Source organism: Drosophila serrata, unplaced genomic scaffold (assembly GCF_035046125.1).
Source record: "Drosophila serrata isolate PLE 108 unplaced genomic scaffold, ASM3504612v1 contig_276, whole genome shotgun sequence".
Lineage (NCBI taxonomy): Eukaryota > Metazoa > Arthropoda > Insecta > Diptera > Drosophilidae > Drosophila > Drosophila serrata.
In genome coordinates this window covers 11,492,619-11,513,863 of record NW_028257174.1, presented here as the reverse complement: position 1 = coordinate 11,513,863, position 21,245 = coordinate 11,492,619, and the positions used below count along the sequence as shown (strand labels likewise).

At 36.1% G+C, this 21,245-nt stretch overlaps 2 protein-coding genes across 3 annotated transcripts in view; one reads left to right on the top strand and one right to left on the bottom strand.

Annotated features, from left to right (window-relative positions):
* The first annotated feature begins 3,210 nt into the window (after positions 1-3,210).
* LOC110181772 (uncharacterized) overlaps positions 3,211-21,245 on the top strand; it is a 30,147-nt gene continuing 12,112 nt past the window's right edge. Inside the window, exon 1 of one of the 2 annotated variants that reach the window (XM_086836505.1) lies at positions 3,211-3,717. In XM_086836505.1, the coding sequence (XP_086692631.1) occupies positions 3,655-3,717 (63 nt within the window). In that variant the 5' untranslated portion in view covers positions 3,211-3,654. Of the gene's footprint in view, positions 3,718-4,896; positions 5,035-21,245 lie in introns of those variants that run through there. The other variant, XM_086836506.1, reaches the window with a different exon arrangement.
* Positions 18,346-19,612, bottom strand: Muc18B (Mucin 18B). Its single transcript, XM_020949966.2, has one exon. It carries the CDS (start codon positions 19,303-19,305, stop codon positions 18,418-18,420), a length of 888 nt encoding a protein of 295 aa, XP_020805625.2. The 5' UTR covers positions 19,306-19,612; the 3' UTR covers positions 18,346-18,417.

The following is a 21,245-nucleotide window of genomic DNA, read 5'->3' as shown; positions in this document are numbered from 1 at the left end:
TTAAAACTTAACTTAAATCTTACACTTTACTATTATCTCACTATTACCTCTAACAAATTTTCATACAAATTCTCCTATTAAAGTTCATTAAGGTATACACCGATCCCCATTTTATTTCGTGTCACTTCTTGACATTTGATGGACGCGATGACGCCTTGGCACCCAGCTACCAGACACAAATTGACTGTCTAGCTCAACACAGTCCAGGGAAACCCAGGGAACCCTTGGTATAAACATATATAGCAACTGCAATTCTATTGTTTAAACAATCTCAGCCGGATCGTGACACTCGGCGCCCTCGAGTAACGCCCAAGTTCCCCGTATCGATCCATTTATCTGCCAACACTTTCGCTGGGCAAAATGCGGGGAAAAAAAACATAAAAAAAAAGGTTTTCCGTATTTACTTTGGCCCAGTCAGTCAGTCAGTCAGTTAGTCAGACTCCTGAGGAAATGTCTGTTGTGGCAACAGGTGGTGGATCTTGGCCACTTCTTGGGGGAACACACTGGGTGCTTTTTTTTGCTCAAATGAGATGGCAGAAAATTGCATGCAAATGTGGGACAGACAACGATGACGATGACAATCAATAAATAATTTCACCAATATCAATATAACGCTCATATGACTCTCCGTAGGCCACTTACAATTCAAAAAGATAATTACAAAGACTTTCGCGTAGTGACTTTTATTGACAAAATGAACTTATCTACCGTGCCAAAGCCTGTCATCGTTTTCCGGACAGGTGTGTCCAATGTCTGTCCAAAAGTTATAGGTAGCGGAATGCCATCAGATATCAGATAGGCCCCAAATAATGCAGACTTATAGGTATTAAATATATATAATATATATATATATGAAATTGCCTGATTAGTTTTTGTTGACAATGGGCAGGAAATTGATATGAGGAAAGAGTGTTAAAAAACATTATGACTACCTTTGGGGACCGTGAATGAAGGTGTTAGGAATTTAAAATGCAAATTGGTATTTTTAAGTATTTAAAATTATGGTTTTGAAAATATTTTGAGTACGAATATATTTCTATGTTATAATATAAAAATAATACTAAAGGTGAAAAAAATCTATCTTACATTTTAAAAGAATAACTCTTTTGTGTAAAAGCTAGAAATCTGTTTATATATCAATGTAATTTTTAACAGTGATAGTAAGTCGGTCTCATCAATCGAATGGAATAACTTGATTACAAATCCTCTTAAAATACTTATAAAAAATGCATTAAGTACCTTATTTCAAGCGTATTTCATTTACCTTCTATAAACGTACACTGTCCTTAGTACTGACTCAGATTTGAAATGGAAATTCCTGGCTGATCTTGACAGGATTTCCCTATTTACATGACACCTTGAGGTGCCATCTAACAAAGTGTATAGTTTCTCCATAATAAATCACTTGGCTAATCACTTGGCTTAATCACAATTTGCAAGCTTCCATTAAGCCGGCACAAAGTATGATGGCTTCATCCCGTGAGACATAAAAATTGCAGATGGATAATGAGTCTCACCTCGGACTTGTGTTAAGGGGGTTTTCCGGGGGGTTTTTTGGGGAGCTTTTCGGGGGGTTTTCGGTGGATTTTCAGGGGCTTTTCGAGGGGTTTTCAAGGGGCTCTTCGAGGGGTTTTTGAGGTATTTTTGGACATTGGCCTTGTCGCAGTGTTGAACCCCAGTGAGATCCACTCAAATGTGGATAATTTATGAAGCTGACTAATTTGATTAGACGCGCCCCAAAGCTGGAAGTGGATCTCTGTGGGGAAATGCAAAAGACATTTGCGAAATGTCTGTCACGGTGGTGCACAGTACAAGTCAACGATGAGCAATGCCCAACGATGGCGCCAATGGGGATGACGATGTGTACTCCACTCTACTCCATTCGACGCAATGCGGAATCGCCAGCAATTGTGACAGCACGCGAGCAATTAACAAGTTTTTTTTATACCATCATCCAAGCATTTGTCGCATAACACAGCGGCGCTTCGAGGTTCATTATAAACAAATTAGTGCATTGTTCGATGATCGATCTGTGTAACCGACTTTGCATAATCGCAGAGCCATGCAACAGCATCTTTATGTCTATATATCTATGTATCTTTGTATCTTTGCATCTAACTAACCATCTAACCATCTAACCATCGTGCCTGCATTACCCATATATATCGAAGACTATCCTCTTGTCCCGGAAGACTGCAGCGGCAAGGCATTTCAACGATCATTAAGCTGCTATTTTGCGGTATTTTTCACTCCCGACTGATGATATCAATTACCACTTTCTGACTTTCTGACTTTCAGCAGCTCCCTGGCATACGCATAAGCGTCTCACGGCTATAATGTGGAGTCAAAACAAGGAAGGATGAAAGTGAAATTCAATTGACTGACATATATAGAGAGATATCTTTTGGTACATACAAGTTCTAGTCCTCTTTTTATAGGATAAAAAGGGGTTTATTTGTTTAATGTCTAGTAAAGTAGAGTTGATATTTAGTCACCTCTACTTAGGAATATATATCAAGCGGAAAAGTCAGAAACAATTTGTATCAACATTAAAATGTTGCTCAAAATCAGATCGAAAATATTCTAAACAGTGGTACAAACAAATTTTAAATACCTAAAATATAGAATCTTAATAAATTTTGTATTATTTAATACCCTGTGCAGGGTATTATAATTTCAGTCAGAAGCTTAAAACTAAGTGGAGGAATCATTTCCGACCCTATAAATCATATATATTCTTGATCAGCATCAAAAGCCGAGTCGAAATAGGCATGTTCGGAATAAAAATTTTTTTTTTAATTTTTTCGAAATTTTATAAGGGGTTACATCGTTAAAATTGTCAAAAATTAAAAAAAAAAAAATCTAATTTTTTTAGTTTAAAAAAAAAAGTATGTGGATTTATTAACCCAATAAAAACTAACACAAAACTGCTTTCCGAATTAAAATTAATGCATTTTTGGCTAAGTTATGATCGATTTCACATTCCATCATTGAATCAATGGCAAACTGTAAAGGTAAACAATTACGGCTTTGCAAAGTCTCTTATTTTACCCGTTTTATACTTATTATTCATTTTTTTATGTTACTCAATTAGGAAAATAAGATTAAGGGTTAGCGACTAAGCAGCAGATTCAAATTACACAGCGTTTCCCTCCCAAATTCAAAACTGGGAGTTTGATCGAAGTGGCCACCTGTTATTTGACGATATTGCCATACGCTCTCAAAATATCGCCGCCTTCCAGTCCAGCTTAGCATCCTCTCCCGGTGACAATTGGAAATCAGTTCTACCACGCCGCCGGGTGAAACGGGAGGAAAACAAACGACTCGGAAAGAAAACCGAAAACGAACATGGCTCCACGCAAGGAGATCGGTGGAAAATCTTTAACGCGGAATACCTACGGCGGAAAAACAGTGGCAGTCGCGGAAAGTACGGAAAATCATCGAGAACCGGCAGTGAAAAGTGTTAGTGTGAGTGATGGTGAGGGGGAAAGACCTGGAGCACCCCTGGCGCACCACCAAACGTAAGCCGGACCGCTGTTTCGATAATTCGTAAGCCAATTCGTAATTCGTAGCCAAGATCAGCGCGTTACTTCGCCTACTCACTTTTGTTATATGTAAACTTTAAAAAATCAGAAGTTCTTTTCCCATGTGTGTATGTGTGTCACGGGACCTAAATCGCCGTTGTGGTCAAGATGTAGCAACAACAAAAGTACTGGGGTGAGTGAGACAACTCTATTTTCATTTTCTGTTATCCTCAATTTTCTTTTCCTTCGCGCGAGAATGTTCGCTCTCGCCTTTGAGATCAGTGTTGGCAGGTTGGGGCCACCGGCATAAGCTAAATTCTGCGCAGAAAATTAGCTAAAAAAGGCTAAATATAAGCAATATGTGCTGAGAAAAAGCTAGAACCAAGAGCACACGTAGTATATATAATATCTATGTTTATCTTATAAAATATAATTGGATCTGCTAGATATATAGCTAAATAAAATAATTAGCTATAAGCTATCTTTAATTTTCATAATTTGTCCGTTTTCAAATATGCCAGATATAGCTTAGCCGGCAGCACTAGTTCGGATCTGCAGCGACACCAATGTTAAAAAGTGAGCAAGACAACTCTATTCTCATTTTTCTGTCATCCTCGATGTTCCTTAATTTCGCGCGCGAATTTAGGCACGCGCCGTTTGGATCAGTGTTGGCAGGTTAGGAGCAGCCGCGCAAGCTATAAGATATGCGATAATTAGCTAAAAAAGGCTAAATATAAAAAATAATTACTGAAAAATAGCTATAACCGATTGCAGACGTAGTATAAATAATGTCAATGTTTTTCTTATACAATATATTATTAAATAAAATAGAAAATATACTAAAATAGTAAAATGAAATAATTAGCTATAAGCTATCTCTAAATTTCATAATTTGTCCGTTTTCTAATATATGCCAAATATGGCTAACCCGGCAGCACTATTTGGGATATGCAGAGGGACCAATGTTAAAAAGTGAACGAGACAACTCTATTTTCATTTTTCTGTTATCCTCTATTTTCTTTAACTTCTCGCGCGAATTGTCGCTCTCGCAGTTGGGACCAGTGTTGGCAGGTTAGAACCACCCGCACAAGCTAGATTCTTTGCAAAAAAGAGCTAAAAAAGGCTAAATATAAAAAATAATTACTGAAAAATAGCTATAACCGATTGCAGACGTAGTAAAAATCATATCAATATTTTTCTTATACAATATATTATTAAATATAATAGAAAATATACTAAAATAGTAAAATTAAATAATTAGCTATCTTAAAATTTCATAAGCTTGTCCGTTTTTAAATATGACAGATATTGCTAAGCCGGCAACACTAGTTGGTATCTGCACAGCACCAATGTGAAAAATTGATTGAGACAACTCTATTTTCTCATTTCTGTTATCCTCGATTTTCCTTGCATTCGCGCGCGAATGTTCGCTCTCCTTCTCTTGTCCTAGTATATTTGAATTCTCTGCAAAATTCGCCGTTGAGATCTGCGGCAATACCAATGTAAATGAGTAAGTAAAATGACACTATTTCTCTGACTTCGCGCGGCCATGTTCCTTCTCTTGTCCTTACCGTTAGTTTGCTTGCTCTCGCCCAAAAAAGTGGAACCTAAGAGCGAGAGAGCCACTTCAAGAATACGATCCATTGTTGTGGTTCTTAACTTTGATATTTGACAAGCTGCTGCCTTTGTTTACCTTTTTTCGCGGAAATTTGTGAATTAAAAAAACAAATGCTAGCATAATCATAAATTATAAATTTATCTACTTCAAAAACCTTTTTTTACTATACAATACTAGTACTTGTATTTTCATACCGTTGCAGGGTATTATAATTTTAGTTAGAAGCTTACAACTCAGTGAAGGAATCATTTATGACCCTAAAGATGATATATATTCTTGATCGGCATCAAAAGCCGAATCGATCTAGGCATGTCCGGACAAAAAATAAATTTTCGATATTTTTTCTAAATTTTTAAAGTGGTTTTATCGTTAAAATTTGTCAAAAAATTCAACAAAAATTAAATTTTTTGTAAACTTTAAATCGAGTATGCAGATTTATAACCCTAACAAAAATAAACATGGGGATGCTTTCCGAATTAAAATTCATGAATTTTTAGCTTAGTTATGAGTTTTTTAAATTTCGCTTTGTCAAAAAAATTGTCTTATAAAAGTAATGATAAATAATGATAAATATCGTTTTTAAGCTTATTTATAATCGATTTCTGATTCGATCCCACAATTCAATTGCAAACTGCAATAGACTTCAGCTTCCAGAAGTTAGTTTCCTTTCTAATTTTTGGTTACATATTATATTATATCAATTATTCTTACCAAACTCCCTCAACTTGATGATATACAATCGGAACTGCCTCTGGACAGACTCCAATTATCGGATCGCATCTTAAATCAGGTAAAACAATACCGTAATTGACCAGGTGACAGTGATATGGGTAGCATTACCCCCCTTGATCCCAGATACAAATAAAGTAGAAACGAAATGGAGACCCTTGGCATGATGATAATAATAATAATAACAGCGGCAATAATGATTCCCAAGATTGCCAGCATAATCGGCGCATTGTGGACTTTATTGCTGCCCCTTTTCTTTGTGCGGGGAAAAGGGTTTTCCCCCTCCCCCTACTATATACATATATACGACCATATATCCCCACCGATCCGGTGTGACCCCGCTGTGAACAATAAGAAAAGCGAGTGACTGAGTGAGTGAGCGAAAGAGAAAAATCCAAATCGTCGGAGGAGATGCTCAGGAAAAAAGTGAAAATTTGTCCGCGTCCAAAAATTATGCGCTTTTCACACGCGCTTCGCTTTAAAGGGGCGTCGCGAAGGGGGCGCCTAGAGGAGTAGGGGGCTCTCGCTCTCGACACTTGCGTGTAATTGTCGTGTGACAACGTGAGCTTAACTCCGCTTGGCAACCTTTTCCCCAAAGAACCGGTCCACCCCACTCCGGCTGGTACGGATTGTGCGGATTGTGGATTGTGGCCCGGGCCTTGCTTTACTCTGCTTTACTTTTGCAGCAAACTAATGGAGGCGGAGTAGGAGATGGCCGGTATTCCGGACAGCGACGACGACGACGACCTGGCTTGTGGGTTAGCGGGCAATGGCGGCACTGTGGGGCAAGTCTAGCGGGGATGGGGTATTGGGTTTTTAATGTATTTTCTTAAATTAAATTTAGTTGGTTCCATCAGGCGATTATATTAAACCTGTCTGACACTAGTAAGTTCTAATAATTGAAAACAGCGCATATATATAAACGCTAAGAAGCTTATTTATATATATAAATGGCATACATACATTATGTCAATCTTTATATAAAAGAAATGTATAAATAATATTCCAACATGACCGTACATATGTTCAAAAACATATATATAATGATAAATATGGGTGTTATTAGGCAATAATTATGGAACTAAAGTTTGACCAGTTTTAAAAAGTGTTGCTCAACATGTTTCTAGCAACATTTATCAGCAACACATTTATTATGTCTAGCAATATATTTTCTCCCATGCTATATATAAGTTTTCATAACTGAAGCTATATAAATGGGACCAATACATTTTCTCCCATGCTATATATTATAATTTTCAAAAACTGAAGCTTAACTTATTAAGTTAAAATTGCTCTTAATTTAAAACCTGCTCCCACTCAGGCTTAACTTTCTTACTTGTTACAACCATACACATTTCTAATCAGCCTTGCTAACAAACTCGACCCACTGTGCAATGCTGAACTTGGCTGTTGAAAATCCGAAATCCCAATAGGAAAGAAGTCGGCGAAAAAATCAAAACTGGCTCGAATGAAAACAAAAGTAAAAGTGGTTGTTGTATGAGCTCTTATTGTTGTTGTTGTTGTCGCCACTCTCATTGTTGTCTTTTGGACTTGAAGTTCACTTTTATTTCTAGGCATTTTCCTTTGTTTTTTTTTCGTGTGCCGCACTGCGTGTTGTGCGAGTTTTCTTTGCTCTTTATTTTCTTTTTTTATATTATTATTATTTTTTCCTAGGGTTCGGGTTGAGGGCGAGCACCTGCCCGGCTATCTGTTGTTTTTTTTTTCACCTGGTTTTTGGTCCATGCGGTAATTAAGATTGTTCGCTGGCCTAAGTGACGCCAATTAAGTTACGACTGACCAGCGGCCCTTTTTTTTTTGACTCTTAACAGCGTCTCTTTATTTATCTATTATTTTACATGCATTTTTCCCACTGCCAGCGGCGCTTTTCTCGTCTCGTTATGCAAGTTCTGCAAATGGATTAACGGGGGGAAATCTGGACACCTAGCTTAGTGCTGTGTGGGAAACGGAAGGAAAAGCCCCATCCAGCTTCTTCTATCCAATTACGAAAGCCTCTGCTCAAAATTGAATAAAGCTGACACTCGGCGTGAAGTGAAATTGCCACTGAAATATATATATTTAAGGCCCTAAGCTCGATTTCTTCTACCATAAAGCCTGGGCCATAATGAGCTGGAGATAATATTTTAATTATAATTAAGTGTGGCTGCTGTAAACCGATGTCTGACTAAGATAATATTGTCTTTTGGCCCGGCTCGTTAATTGCCAGATATTTGCGCCGGCCATTGGCCACTGTGCATGTAACACATGGCGTATGCGTAATCTGCTAATCACATATCGCACATAAATCTCGTAACTGCTCTCGTTTCTCATAAATATATCTTATACAATTTGCGATCGAAAAACAGTCTATGGGGGAGGGGGGAAATGTAAATTTCCGATTGACTTGGATTTGCATAAATGCGGTTTCCCTTTTCCCAGAAATGTACTTTCCCAAAATCTAAACGGAAGGAGGAAGCCAGTGAGTTGGCAATTTTTAATAAGGGAAATCGCAGATGAAATATACTTTTTAACTCCCACACTTGTTCAAAAGAAACCGAAATCAATCTCGAGACTTTAATTAAAATGGGAATTATAAAATTATTGCTAAAATAAATAAGGTTTCAGAGTATTTATTGATGTAGAAAGAAGATTTTAAATTATATGTTTATATAATTATGTATATTAAATATAACAAATGTATAAAAAATTTGAGATAGGAAACAAGTTATATAGTCTTTTTAAAGCTACTATAATATCTTGAAATTCAACAACAATTCATAGATAAAATTCATACATAAAATGTGGTTCAAACTAAATTGGATTTTAAAAGTATTTAAAACTGATTTGAATGCCTAATAAAACTGCCATAATTTTTCCTATAACTATAAATATTATACCAATTAATATATTATCTGCAAATAATACCCACTTTAAGCTATAGTTCAACTCAATAATATCCCAATAACATAACAATTTATAACCAACTTGGAGACAAGTATCATTACGAAGAAAATTTCGAGGAAAACGTATGTGATTATACCATGTAATGTTTAATATTTAAGGCGTATTAAACATTATACAACACTTAACACGAATGGCAAGCAACTATATCTAGCTTTAGAGACTGCAAATTGGAGCGTTTTTCGATTGCGCTTTTATTTTTCGATGAAGCTCTCTGGCTTCCTCCTGAGAAAAGGCTGCAAAATGCACTTGCCGTGAATTTAGCAATTACATGAATTATCGCCGCCCCCTTTTCGCCCATCCATTTCACGCCCAGCTAACCGTTTCTTTCTAGTTAAAGCGTTGACAGAGTTGGGCTTTGGCTTTGGTGAATTAAGGTGCCATCATCGAAGGCAACGCAGGCGCTTATGCAACGGTGTCGCTGTGCGTCTGCCGGGAAGCGCATTAAGCAGTCATTGACACCTCAATTTCCCCCCCAATAACCCCCTGCCCTGGACACACTGCTAGAAAAGATATTCTTTTGAATTGGGTAATAAATGAGATGTAGCTCATCATCATATAATCTTTAGTATATTAATGATTTCAAGAGCTCATGTGGGAATTATAATAAGTATTTGTAGAATTCCAATCCTTGTGTTTCAGTTGAAAACTTATTTATTGAAATAGCTTTCCTATAAATTTTCTATATAAACTAAGAGGGATTTTTAGGATAATACATTTTAATAATGGATTTAAAAACTATAGGTGTCTCTACGTTTTTTTGTGTTTTTTAAAAAGAGTTGATATTTTTATAAAATTTATTATAAAATTGCCTGCAATTTGGATTTATATTTTATTATTTTTTATTGAAGAAGTTCATGTAATTTCTCCTTCTTAGCTTTCTATATTACAATTTGACAATCTGCTTTATAAAATCATAAATCTACCATGGCAACATGCATAAGAAAATGTTGCTAGGCAAATGTAGCTAATAACAAGTTGAGCAACAGTGAAATGTTGCAGAGATACAGCAAGCACTCTCTTTTACTTTATTTATTTTCTATAAATTTAAGTATGCTTAAAAAATAAGTACTTTCTAGTATATATTTTCTCGCTGTGCATGCTTAACCCACGCAGACAGCCAGTCTGCTCCAGTGGTCACCACAACCATGCTTGGCTGCTTATTGGTTTTTATGATGCATGGCACACAAAAAAGTGCTAAAAGCAAATTCAAAAAAGAAATAATTTAAAACTAAAAAAACAAAGACACATGAATCCAAAATCAAGAAATAATCATAAAACCAAGCCGGACAAGAGAGTGCCGCCTCATAAAGTGCAATTCAACAATTACACAATGGTATGGCCGATACATATGATAATATCCAAATACATATATTATTTCGGGGGTGCCCAAAGACAATATATATACCATTTCTGCACAATTTTTGGGGGCTGTTACAATTACGTGTACCGAGTCCCAACTACCGATCCAAATTCGTTATGCATCTCGCGTGAAAAACAAAGCAAAAGAGAAACACTCGCACTCTCTTTCAATTTTCGATTTCAATTACAATGCTGCGAGTACGGCAATTACAATTGAAATGCACTCGACGCACCTGTTACGCGCAGTTACCTGAACCGAACTGCCCCAGCTGAGCCACCACCCCAGTGGCAATGGCCATGTCCGATGTGTAATACACTTAGGCGTAATGTATTTTCTGGCTATTGCGTAACACCGATCACTGGCTGCCATCGATCTGCCGTGATCGGCATGCCAGAGTTACCCAAAAAAAAAGCAAAAAAGCCCAAAGGCTAAAGGCCGAAATCACAGATCCATCAGATCATCCAATGATAAGGGGATATTGCTGTCTCAGATACACAGGAAATATTTACAGGTGTCACGGAGAAAATTATTAAAAGCTAATATATTAAGCTCATCATCATATCGAAAACATCGTAGACCTTGATATATCGAATTTATTCTGATATATTATTACTTAATATAAATATCCTTAAATATAGAATTTTATATATAATTTTTTATATTGATTGAATCGAAAAGTAACAAAAAAATAGTATTTAATATATCTCTTGCCTCTTTTTATACCCTTGTTTTTCAATGATATTGGCTCAATATATAAAAAACATAAATTTAAAGAACATATGTGTACCCCAAAGTCAAAATATAGGTTAACATATCAACTTTCATATAAAATATTGATAAACAATCAATAAATCGTACTTTTCTATCAATTCTACTTGAGACTAAACAAGCATCTCCCTAAATATATATTTTTAAGATACAGTAAGTGTGTCTAGCTACATTTTTCCTGTGTCTTCCGCCTTGTTAGATTTAAGTTTATAACCCATTAAAGCAAACTATATTTAAAAGCATAAACAAAGCTTCTAGCACAACTCAAACTTATGCTCTCTTAGTAAATTTATAATTAATTAATTTAATTAATTTAATTATTATTATATTTTTTAAATATTTTTTTTTGTTTCTGGTCCCCTATTTTGTCTCAGTGTAAAAACACCATTTAGGGCCATGGGAAAGGGCAGTCTTGCAATGAATCAATATTTTTACTAGAGCACTGGCATCACGATCGCTGTGGGATCACAATTTGGCAATTCAATGAACTCGGCCAGAGATCGAACCGAGCAGATTGATTAATTGGATATTTTGTGGCCATCAAAGATCAATTTGCAAGAGTTGGTAATGGATCAGCGAAGATTATAGACATAAAAGCTAATTGGAGGTTTGTCTTTCATAGTGCCCAGCAGCAATTATTGCTTGGCATTTGTCAAAAATAAAGAAAAGAAAATATTTAAATATTGTTAAAAGCCAAGCTCTTCAATTAATTATTAAAAATTATGATTATTATTAGAAATATTTATTTTGTACATGTATGCGGGCTGTTTAATGACTTCAAAGTTTTGTAAACAAAGTTAAATCAGACAATAAAGTGTAAATAATGATCTATATGTGAATTCTCTATTGTTGCTGTTAAGAAGTCATTAATTTTTTAATTAATGTTGCTTAGTTTTCTTAGTTTTTATACCCTTGCAGGGTATTATAATTTCAGTCAGAAGTTTGCAACGCAGTGAAGGAGGCACCTCCGACTATATAAAGTATATATATTCTTGATCAGGATCAACAGCCGAGTCGATCTAGCCATGTCCGTCTGTCCGTCTGTCCGTCTGTCCGTTTCTACGCAAACTAGTCTCTCAGTTTTGAAGCTATCTGAATGAAACTTTGCAGTTAGTCTTCTATATACTCTCACTCGTATATATGTCGGAACGGGCCGGATCGGACGACTATATCATATAGCTGTCATGGGAATGATCGGAAAAGTTTTACAAAAAAAATTATAAAATTTTTAGTTTTCAACAGAATTTGATCAAATTTGAGATATAGCCTTTTCATATTATTCTACAATTTCGTGTAAAATTTTATAAAAATCGGACGACTATATCATATAGCTCCCATAGGAACGATCGAGAAATTAATTCAATTAATAAGTATAACATTTTCAGTTTTCAACAGATTTTCATCAAATTTGAGATATAGCCGTTTCATATTATTCTAAAATTTTGTGTAAAATTTTATGAAAATCGGATTACTATATCATATAGCTCCCATAGGAACGATCGAGAAATTAATACAATTAAATTTATAACTTTTTTAGTTTTCAGCTGATTTTCATCAAATTTGAGGTATAGCCATTTTATATAAGTCTTAAATTTTGTGGCAAATTCCGTAAAAATCGGACGACTATATCATATAGGTGCCATACAAACGATCGTTTGATGTAGAGGAAAAATGAAAATCTGTGAATGTAAAACTGCAAATATAATATGTATAGGTGAATGAAATGAAAGCAGGTATTACTTCATTGTTTTTTAACACAAATATATATAATTTATATCGTATGGATTCCTATTCATAGAAGTTCTATCTGCAAGGGTATATAAACTTCGGCGTGCCGAAGTTAGCTTCCTTTCTTGTTTAATACTGTTTTTCATATTTTCAATTTTTAATACTATTTCGAAGTTTAATAATTTTAATGAATAAATTTAATAAGTTATTTAAAGTAATATGTTAGATCAAACTCAATTGAAAGGTTCTAGGCACGTAGAATATATATTTCTTATACCTTTTATTGTTTAATAACTTTTAAATCTACTATTTAGAAAAATATCCGAAAAGAAGGAATTTTGTACTTCATTCTAAACCCGAATTTTGCATTTCTTTTTATTCCATCTGAATTATAATCAGTGAAGCTTTTATATTAATAATGAATAATAATCCAGTTAAGCCGGCAAAAGCCAGTTGGTTTTGTGTGTGCTTTTTTTTAGAAAATCCACTATAAAGCCGCACATTTCTAACTAGCTATCTGGGCTGATTTCCCTTTCCATTGTTCTCTCTCAACTCCCATCGAAAGTGATATACATATCAACTTATATATATATTTATATAAGTATATATATATATCCAAAAACGCCTCTCTCTCTAGGTGCCATAAAAAAAATTCTAAATCGCTCTGGTTCCCTCGCTGCAAAACCTGACCTACGGCGCTCGTAAACCTTATTTGGTGTGTGAAGAGAGTTCTCGGTAATTTGGTTTACATATCTCGAATTTTCTTACCATTTTCTGGTGTGTCATTTTCCCGGAAAAAAACTCAGGTGCCACTTAGGGTGTGTACACCCCAATGGATTGGATTCTGTTCGATGATCGATCTCAGGCAGGTAAAGGTAGTTGATACCTGAAATTCCTTAGAATCTGGCAGATAAACACACACTCGTGGTCAACACTCGAACAAAAAAACGAAATAAAAGATTCGATTGTGATTGAGATTTTGGGCACTTCTTTCTTTTATAAATATAGATTTTTTATTATATTGTTGTCACTGCTCGTTTTCACTTTTATGGCTCCAACTGGGATGATGCTGCACAACACCGTTCGCAAAAAATATATATCTCTGGATCGCGCGGACCGACGGATGTATCTTTGTATCTTTGTATCTCTGACTGCACATGCGCGCAGGCGCCCACGAACTGAGCGCTGGCCGTGGAAAATGCGGCAGGTAAGGCGGTCTTTGGGTTTGCTTGTCGCTCGTCAGTCGTCGGAGAGAGTTTAGCTGCCGAGAGAGAGAGAGAGTTGGAGAAACGGAAAAGAGTCTTGGGTCTGGGTTTGGGAATGAGAAGAGAGAGTGGCTCGATCGTGAGGCTACGTGAGCGGCATCTGCTCAAAGGCAACATGCAAAATGTTGCAAATATCTGTGACAACGAGGCAGCATCGCAGATGAGCTAAGACCAAGTTGCAGCTTAGCAAAAGGCAGATCAAGATGAAGCCTGGGGGGCACACGGTTTCCTTGCAACATCTAACTTTTGAGAAATTGGAAAATTGTTAACGAAACAGAGATCCCTGAAGCTTACTTTTAAAGTCCCTAAAAATACTATTTTAGTAGGTCAATCTACTTAAAATCTTCGTTCTAAATTTCAGTCTATAATTTTATGAACTTATTTATTAAAAGCATTTATTTGCTCATATTTTAACAATTTAAGATCCAAGATCCGTGTGGTGTAAAGTAGAGTTAAAATAGTATAAATCATAAATGTAGTAACAGAAAATGTTCAAATCTGAGGTCTTTCTTGGGTAATCATTTATAAAAATGTAAATAATATTTAAAGAGGCCTAGTTAGTAGTCATTAAATGTAGGCTTAATCAAACCAACTTGCAGTCAGAGGGCAAGGATTGAGTAATAAAAAAACACACACACAATCTTTAAAACAAGAGTCAAAATAGTGCATTAGCTGCAAGTTGTAGTTGCTTAAATAAGCACTTAAATTGTATAGTATTAATTAGATTTGGACATGACATGATAACACTAACATAATTCATATTTTTGCACTTGTATAAATAAATATTAATTGCTTGCACAATTAATATTATTTCAAAGTTTCAAATGAAAACATATGTTGCTGAAACTAAAATTTAATAGGTGTGTAAATAATATAGTAATAATTATGATATAACTATATTTATGACACATTTTCAAGGAACCTAAATACGTTTAGCTGGGTTTCTACCTTAATTGTCTCTCTGGCCCCTCCCTTTGTTTCACCTGCCAACTCATTGGCCACAGATTTCCTCAATTATGCCAGCTGAGCATCCCCATCGATGGATGGATTTGTCCCATCAACAGACCCCCGTACTGGGTTGACAATTTTCTCAATTTCCAAATCATCATCACTATTACGGCGCCGTTTAGTTGCCCAACTTAAGCAGCAACATAGCTTCCTAGTGAAGATGCCACACATAATCTTAATGGGCCACAAACCCAACTCCATCTCCAGCTCCATCCAAGCATCGCATAATTGTTGTACAACATTTAAATGTGATCTCGGCTGGCATGAGATAAACGGAATTAACGAAATAATAAAAAAACAGAAACAGAAACGGGCCGACGACGTGCAAATGTGCAAGTGACATAACAAGTGCGCATCGTCTTCACTCTAAAGATACAATTGTATCTGCCCATTTATCTCGGGCGGTACGGGGTCCCCAAAAAAGCTAACAAAAATATATTCAAATTCGAAATAATAGCAACACCCAAAAGGGGAAAATCCACAATACCCTGTAATGCCCAAATAAAAGCAACAGAAATGTTCGCACGCAAATGTTTGTTGTCGGTCCGTCGATTGTTCCCCCGAAAGAGTTTGCACAAATGAAAGTGGTCAACAAGAGCGATCCACTGTTCGCAATGCAGAATGGGCCAGGCCCGGGTATATATTGTATGGATGTGCCCATGGTGACCCCGATATACCGCTGGCTACACTGTGCGAAAGTAAAAGTGCAGCAAAGTCAATATTTACTCTAAATATTTGAAAGAAGCGAACCAAAACAATCTTAAATAATCACTGACATGTAGATATTGCCATAAGGTGTGTTGAAGAGGCAGGGTCAGACAACGAATATTGAAGTGGAAGACTTCAGAAATATAAATATAAAAAAATCTATATATTCCCAGCATTTTAAATTATTTTTATGATAAATACGATATTTTTTGATTTAAAACATTCCACTATATATGAATATATACACATATACTCTTTTCGATATGATTTTGAAAGCAATATTTCTGTGAATATATTTTATAATCGAACTCTTAAAGGTTAAAGATTATAATGGGATCATTTAATCGAACTGAGATTGTTCATAACTAAGTCAAAAATTGATTATTTTCAATTCGGAAAGCAGTCCTATGTTAGTTTTTATTAGATTATAAAATCTGCATACTCAATTTAAAATTTAAAGAAATTAAAATTTTGTATTATTTTTTGTCAAATTTAATGATGCAAACCCTTAAAAAATGTTGCAAAAAATTTATAAATTTTTTTTTGTTTAAAATGGCTAGATCGACTCAGCTGTTGATGCTGATCAAGAATATATATACTTTATAGGGTCGGAAATGAATTCTTCACTGCGTTTCAAGCTTCTGACTGAAAGTATAATATCATATATATAATATAATATATAATGCAATTATCTTGAATTTAGAGGGAATTTTATTTTGCAATTTTAAATTATTTTTAAAATAATAAGAAAACCTTAAAAAGTGAAGTGAAATAAAGTGAAATAATAAGTAAAGTTAGCAAATAATAAGTATGTAATAATATTTGTCATGTGTTTTTATTTATTTATTTTTTGTTATTCACAAAATTGTTGAAAATATTGTTTCCTGTGCAATGCAAAATCAGTTAAATCTCCATTTGCCTATGACCGTTTAGGGCCAAATGGCACATCTCGTTCGCCAAATGGCACTAGGCACGTATCCGGGGAACTGGCATTGGGATTGAGTTGGGATTGGCCAGAGCCAGCTGATGCTACGTGCCTGGACTGCATCCAAGCTGTAAGCTCTGCTCCGGCAACTAAGGCAAAAAAAAAGGCATTTTAACGAGCTACGCGCATGCGCAATTGTCCAACGAAGCCTCGAGTTTTATGCAACCTGCCGGCGATCAGCGGAGCAAGTGAGAGACTTTCACTCATTTGAGAATTCATCGGGTTGTGTTAACCTGCACACTTATCGCACTCGCCGCAGATCCAACCCGTTCCGAGTCCATCATCATCATCAACTCCAGACTCCAGACTCCGGACTCCGTGCTCGGCCATGCGGAAGTGTATCAAACACACCCGGCGGCACCACTGACCCACCGAGTACAGAGTGGAGGCACGGAGCCACCAGATAACACCAACCGTGCTCATCATTATCACCTCGCACTCATCGGCACGTGATCAAATGCGGCCTTTGGCGGCGGGATAAGGGCTCATCATTAAGAGAAACCAAAAAGTTAGGGTGCTGGGATAATGGGAACAATATAAAGTATATAATAACAAATGAAAATTTTGATTGTAAAATACCAGGAAATACTAGTTTATTTATTACGATTTGATAAACTTGATTCTTAATTGAAAGTTCTGGGAAATACACTAAAACCTTGATAGGCTCACAGCATATCCGTATATCAAATGCCAAAAAATTGCAATAATAAATCAACTCATAAAAGGGAAAATAAGTGGTAATTATTTATAATCACTTGACAGTGATTAGATACCCAAAAAATGGGGAATTTCAGATTGAGTAGTAGTCCTACTTGCGTAGGGTTACTACAATGATATATTATAGATCATAATAATAAATAAAGTATGGGAAATACTTGGCATTTAAAATAAAAAAATACCTACGCAAAACTAAAGAACAACAAAAATGAGAAATAACATTTAGTTAACTTCATTAATCACTGACACTTTGCTTTTGTACAGGTCAAGATCAATCAGAGTGAAAATGATTAGATAATATTCCAGGAACTTTTAAAGACATTTAATTGTTTTCAAGGAAGAATCATTGTTATTTGGAAAAGAACTGACCATGTGCTGGTTTTCTAAAAGTTTAATTTCGTTTAATTTGAAAGAAGATGGGGACTAAGCCATCAGACAAAGAAGAAAACTCTCAGTAAAAGGTGAATGAAAGTAGGAAATATATATGTATCTATATCAAATTATCATAAGCAAGGAAACTATAATTTATAAGATTCATAGCTCACAGAACCATGCATGCCATGCAGATCTAGACAGAAAGCAGATTGACATCTTGTTATAAAAAGCCTTTTAGAATTGGCATTGACGCCTTCCGAAGGTTTTCATTCTGATTTGTGATCAGGAAATTGACTTGACAACATCTCTAGCAGCCTAATAGGTTTTCCTTTTTTATTTTTTGAAAAACGGTCAAGCAGACCTTTAATGACAGGCGATAAGATATGGATGGCACCTTATCGCCGTGATGGATAATGGGAATGAAATTGGAATTAAAGTCCCCCATCATACGCAACCACTTGACGGCCCATCAAGATGCCAGATACCAATTTCAAATAAATTAATAATAATTAAACTAGAATTTATTCACTCCAAAAAAAAAGGTAATCACACACAGAAAAAAAAAGATATTAATCAAGGAAACAAAAGGTACGGGTTCGATTAGTGTTTGCTTAAGGGCTCGCAGTGAATTTATTGCTTCACATCCTAGATCTCTACCAAGTCGCAGTTCTCTAAGCGTCGCAATCGTACTCCTCGCTGCAGAACTCTTCCACCGGATCGAACTGCATAACACCCGGACACTTGCGGATGAAGGGCTTCAGCTCCTTGCCTTCCTTGCCGTAGCTGCAGATAATGAACTCCGAGCAGTTTTCGGTCGGGAAGAAGCCGGTGGTTGCGCACACATGGTCGGAAGCGGTGCTGCCGAAGTCGTCGTCACTATCGGTGGTTGTGTTGCCATCATCTTCAGTGGTGTCAGTCGAGGGTTCATCGGTTGTGGGCTCATCGGTCGAAGGTTCATCGGTCGAGGGTTCATCGGTTGAGGGTTCATCGGTTGAGGGTTCGCCGGTTGAGGGTTCATCGGTAGCAGGTTCATTAGTAGCTGGTTTCTCAGTGGTTCCAGGAGCATCCGTGGCAGGTTTCTCAGTGGTTCCAGGAGCATCCGTGGCAGGTTTCTCAGTGGTTCCAGGAGCATCTGTAGCAGGCTTCTCCGTAGTTCCAGGAGCATCAGTAGCGGGCTTCTCCGTAGTTCCAGGAGCATCAGTAGCGGGCTTCTCCGTAGTTCCAGGAGCTGCAGTAGCAGGCTTCTCAGTGGTTCCAGGAGCTTCCGTGGCAGGTTTCTCAGTGGTTCCAGGAGCTTCCGTGGCAGGCTTCTCTGTAGTTCCAGGAGCAGCCGTAGCAGGCTTCTCCGTAGTTCCAGGAGCTGCAGTTGGTGCCGCAGTAGCCGGTGCCTCGGTACTTTCATCCAAATTACTGGGTGGAATGGTCGGATTCTCAATATTTCCATTGTCGCGAGCCTCAATCTCGGAGATGGGCATGGGCACCTCCGGCAAGGATTTGGCCTGAATCATCAGGGGAGCCAGGACTAGGGCCAGGCCCAACAGCATCGATAGCTTGAACATCTTCGTTCTGTTCTCGGTTTCGTTTAGTTTTGGTTATCGGTACTTGGTTCGACGGACTAACTGATCGGACAATTGGCCCGGCTCTTTTATAGCCAGGCTAGGACCGAATTGCCCAAAGGCCAATCTCCGAGATTGCGACTGATTGGCTGATAATGACGGGGTGCGTGAATACCTATAACACACACCATTATCAAAAGGTGGCCGAAATGTCTGGTGGTGTGACTAAGCCACCGATAAGAGATCCAACCAAAAACCATTAAGCTCTAGTTTCGGTCATTTGTAAAAGATGTAAAAATAGTAAACAACATTTGTATTCCTTTCCAGTTTGTAATTGAATCATTGGGAATGTTGCTGCGATTTCTAGTTTTAGTTGATTTTTCGAAATAAACGGATCGCTTATATATAAAAAAAATAGTTTTAAATTTATTAAAAGAAATTGTTTAATGAAAATCTGTTGAAAACGGGAAAAGTAATAGTTTTTTTCTTAAAAACTTCTGATCGTGCCTATGTCAGATATATATATTGTATATGTATATATATAGTCCACCGATTCGTCATGCTCTTATATACTTATATACTAGTAAAATAATATAGAAGACTAACTCCATAGTTTCATTTAAATAGCTTGCTCTAAATTTGTTCCAAAACTTACCACGCACACCTGTGCATATGATTCCCAACTGGTTCTAACATCCCCGGAACGATGTGACTTCTGCCAGCCAAGTCCCAGATATGTGTTGTGTTACAAAAGTTGCAAGTCATTGTTTATTAGTGTTCAATGTTAGTTAGTAAGTGGTCATTCATACTTCCTGGTCATATATATTTAATGATCATAGTTTCTTATTGATGGAACAAAAAGGAGCTTAGCTTTAATTGGAGGCCCCATTGGGCCTCACCACTGCAACCTTCTTATTGATCATAGTTAATTACTGATTATAATTACTTACTGATCATAGTTACTTAATGGTAATAGATACTTACTTTTCAGAGTTAATTACTGCTCATAGTTACTTAGTGATCATAGTTATTTACTGATCATAAATCAGTAGATCATTGTTACTTGATGTTCCTTGATACTTACTGATTATAGTTACTTAGTAGTTAAGATACTTACTGATCCTCCACATTTAACAACCGTTTCTCTGGCTGTTATATTGCATAGTATTCCGATTTTTATACAACTTAACACGAAATTCTATAAAAATAAAAGATAGCTTTGAATAAATTAGATAAAAATATGTTCAAAACTGCAAAAGTTGTGATTTTTTCTAAAAATTTGTCGAATGTTCCTATGGCAGCTATGTGATATAGTCGTCCAACTTATAAAAGAGTGAGAGTATTTAGATGACTAGCTGCAAAGTTTCATCAAGATCCCTTTAAAACTGTCGGACTCAACTGGACTGTTGATGCTGATCAATAATATATATGATTTATGGGGTCGGAGATGACTCCTTCACTGCGTTGCAAACTTCTGACTGAAATTATAATACCTTGATAGGGTATAACAAAGATTGTTATAGGTTGATTAAGCTTAACACACAGGAAGTTAGCATAAGAGACCGGAAATGGTGGGCCAGACAAGCAAATAATAGCAAGTGGACAGGATTGTGGATGAGAGATGCATCAGCTATAAAACAAAGAGTTTCTTCTGATTTAATGGATTTAGTTACCATATATACATATTTTTATATAATAATATTTTTTTACCTTGCGTATGTATATAAAAATACTTTTTAGTTGTTATTTGATTTTAGCTTCGTGTCATTAAGATAAGAACTTATTTTTCTGTTGTTGTAACAGCCACAAGTTTTTTTCCAAAGTATACACAATATATTTCTGATTAGAACCCTAGACTATTTGCCTAAAAATATTTATTTGAACTAAAAAGTATATTTATGTATATATTAAAAGTGGAATGCATTAAAACGTGAATTGTGAAT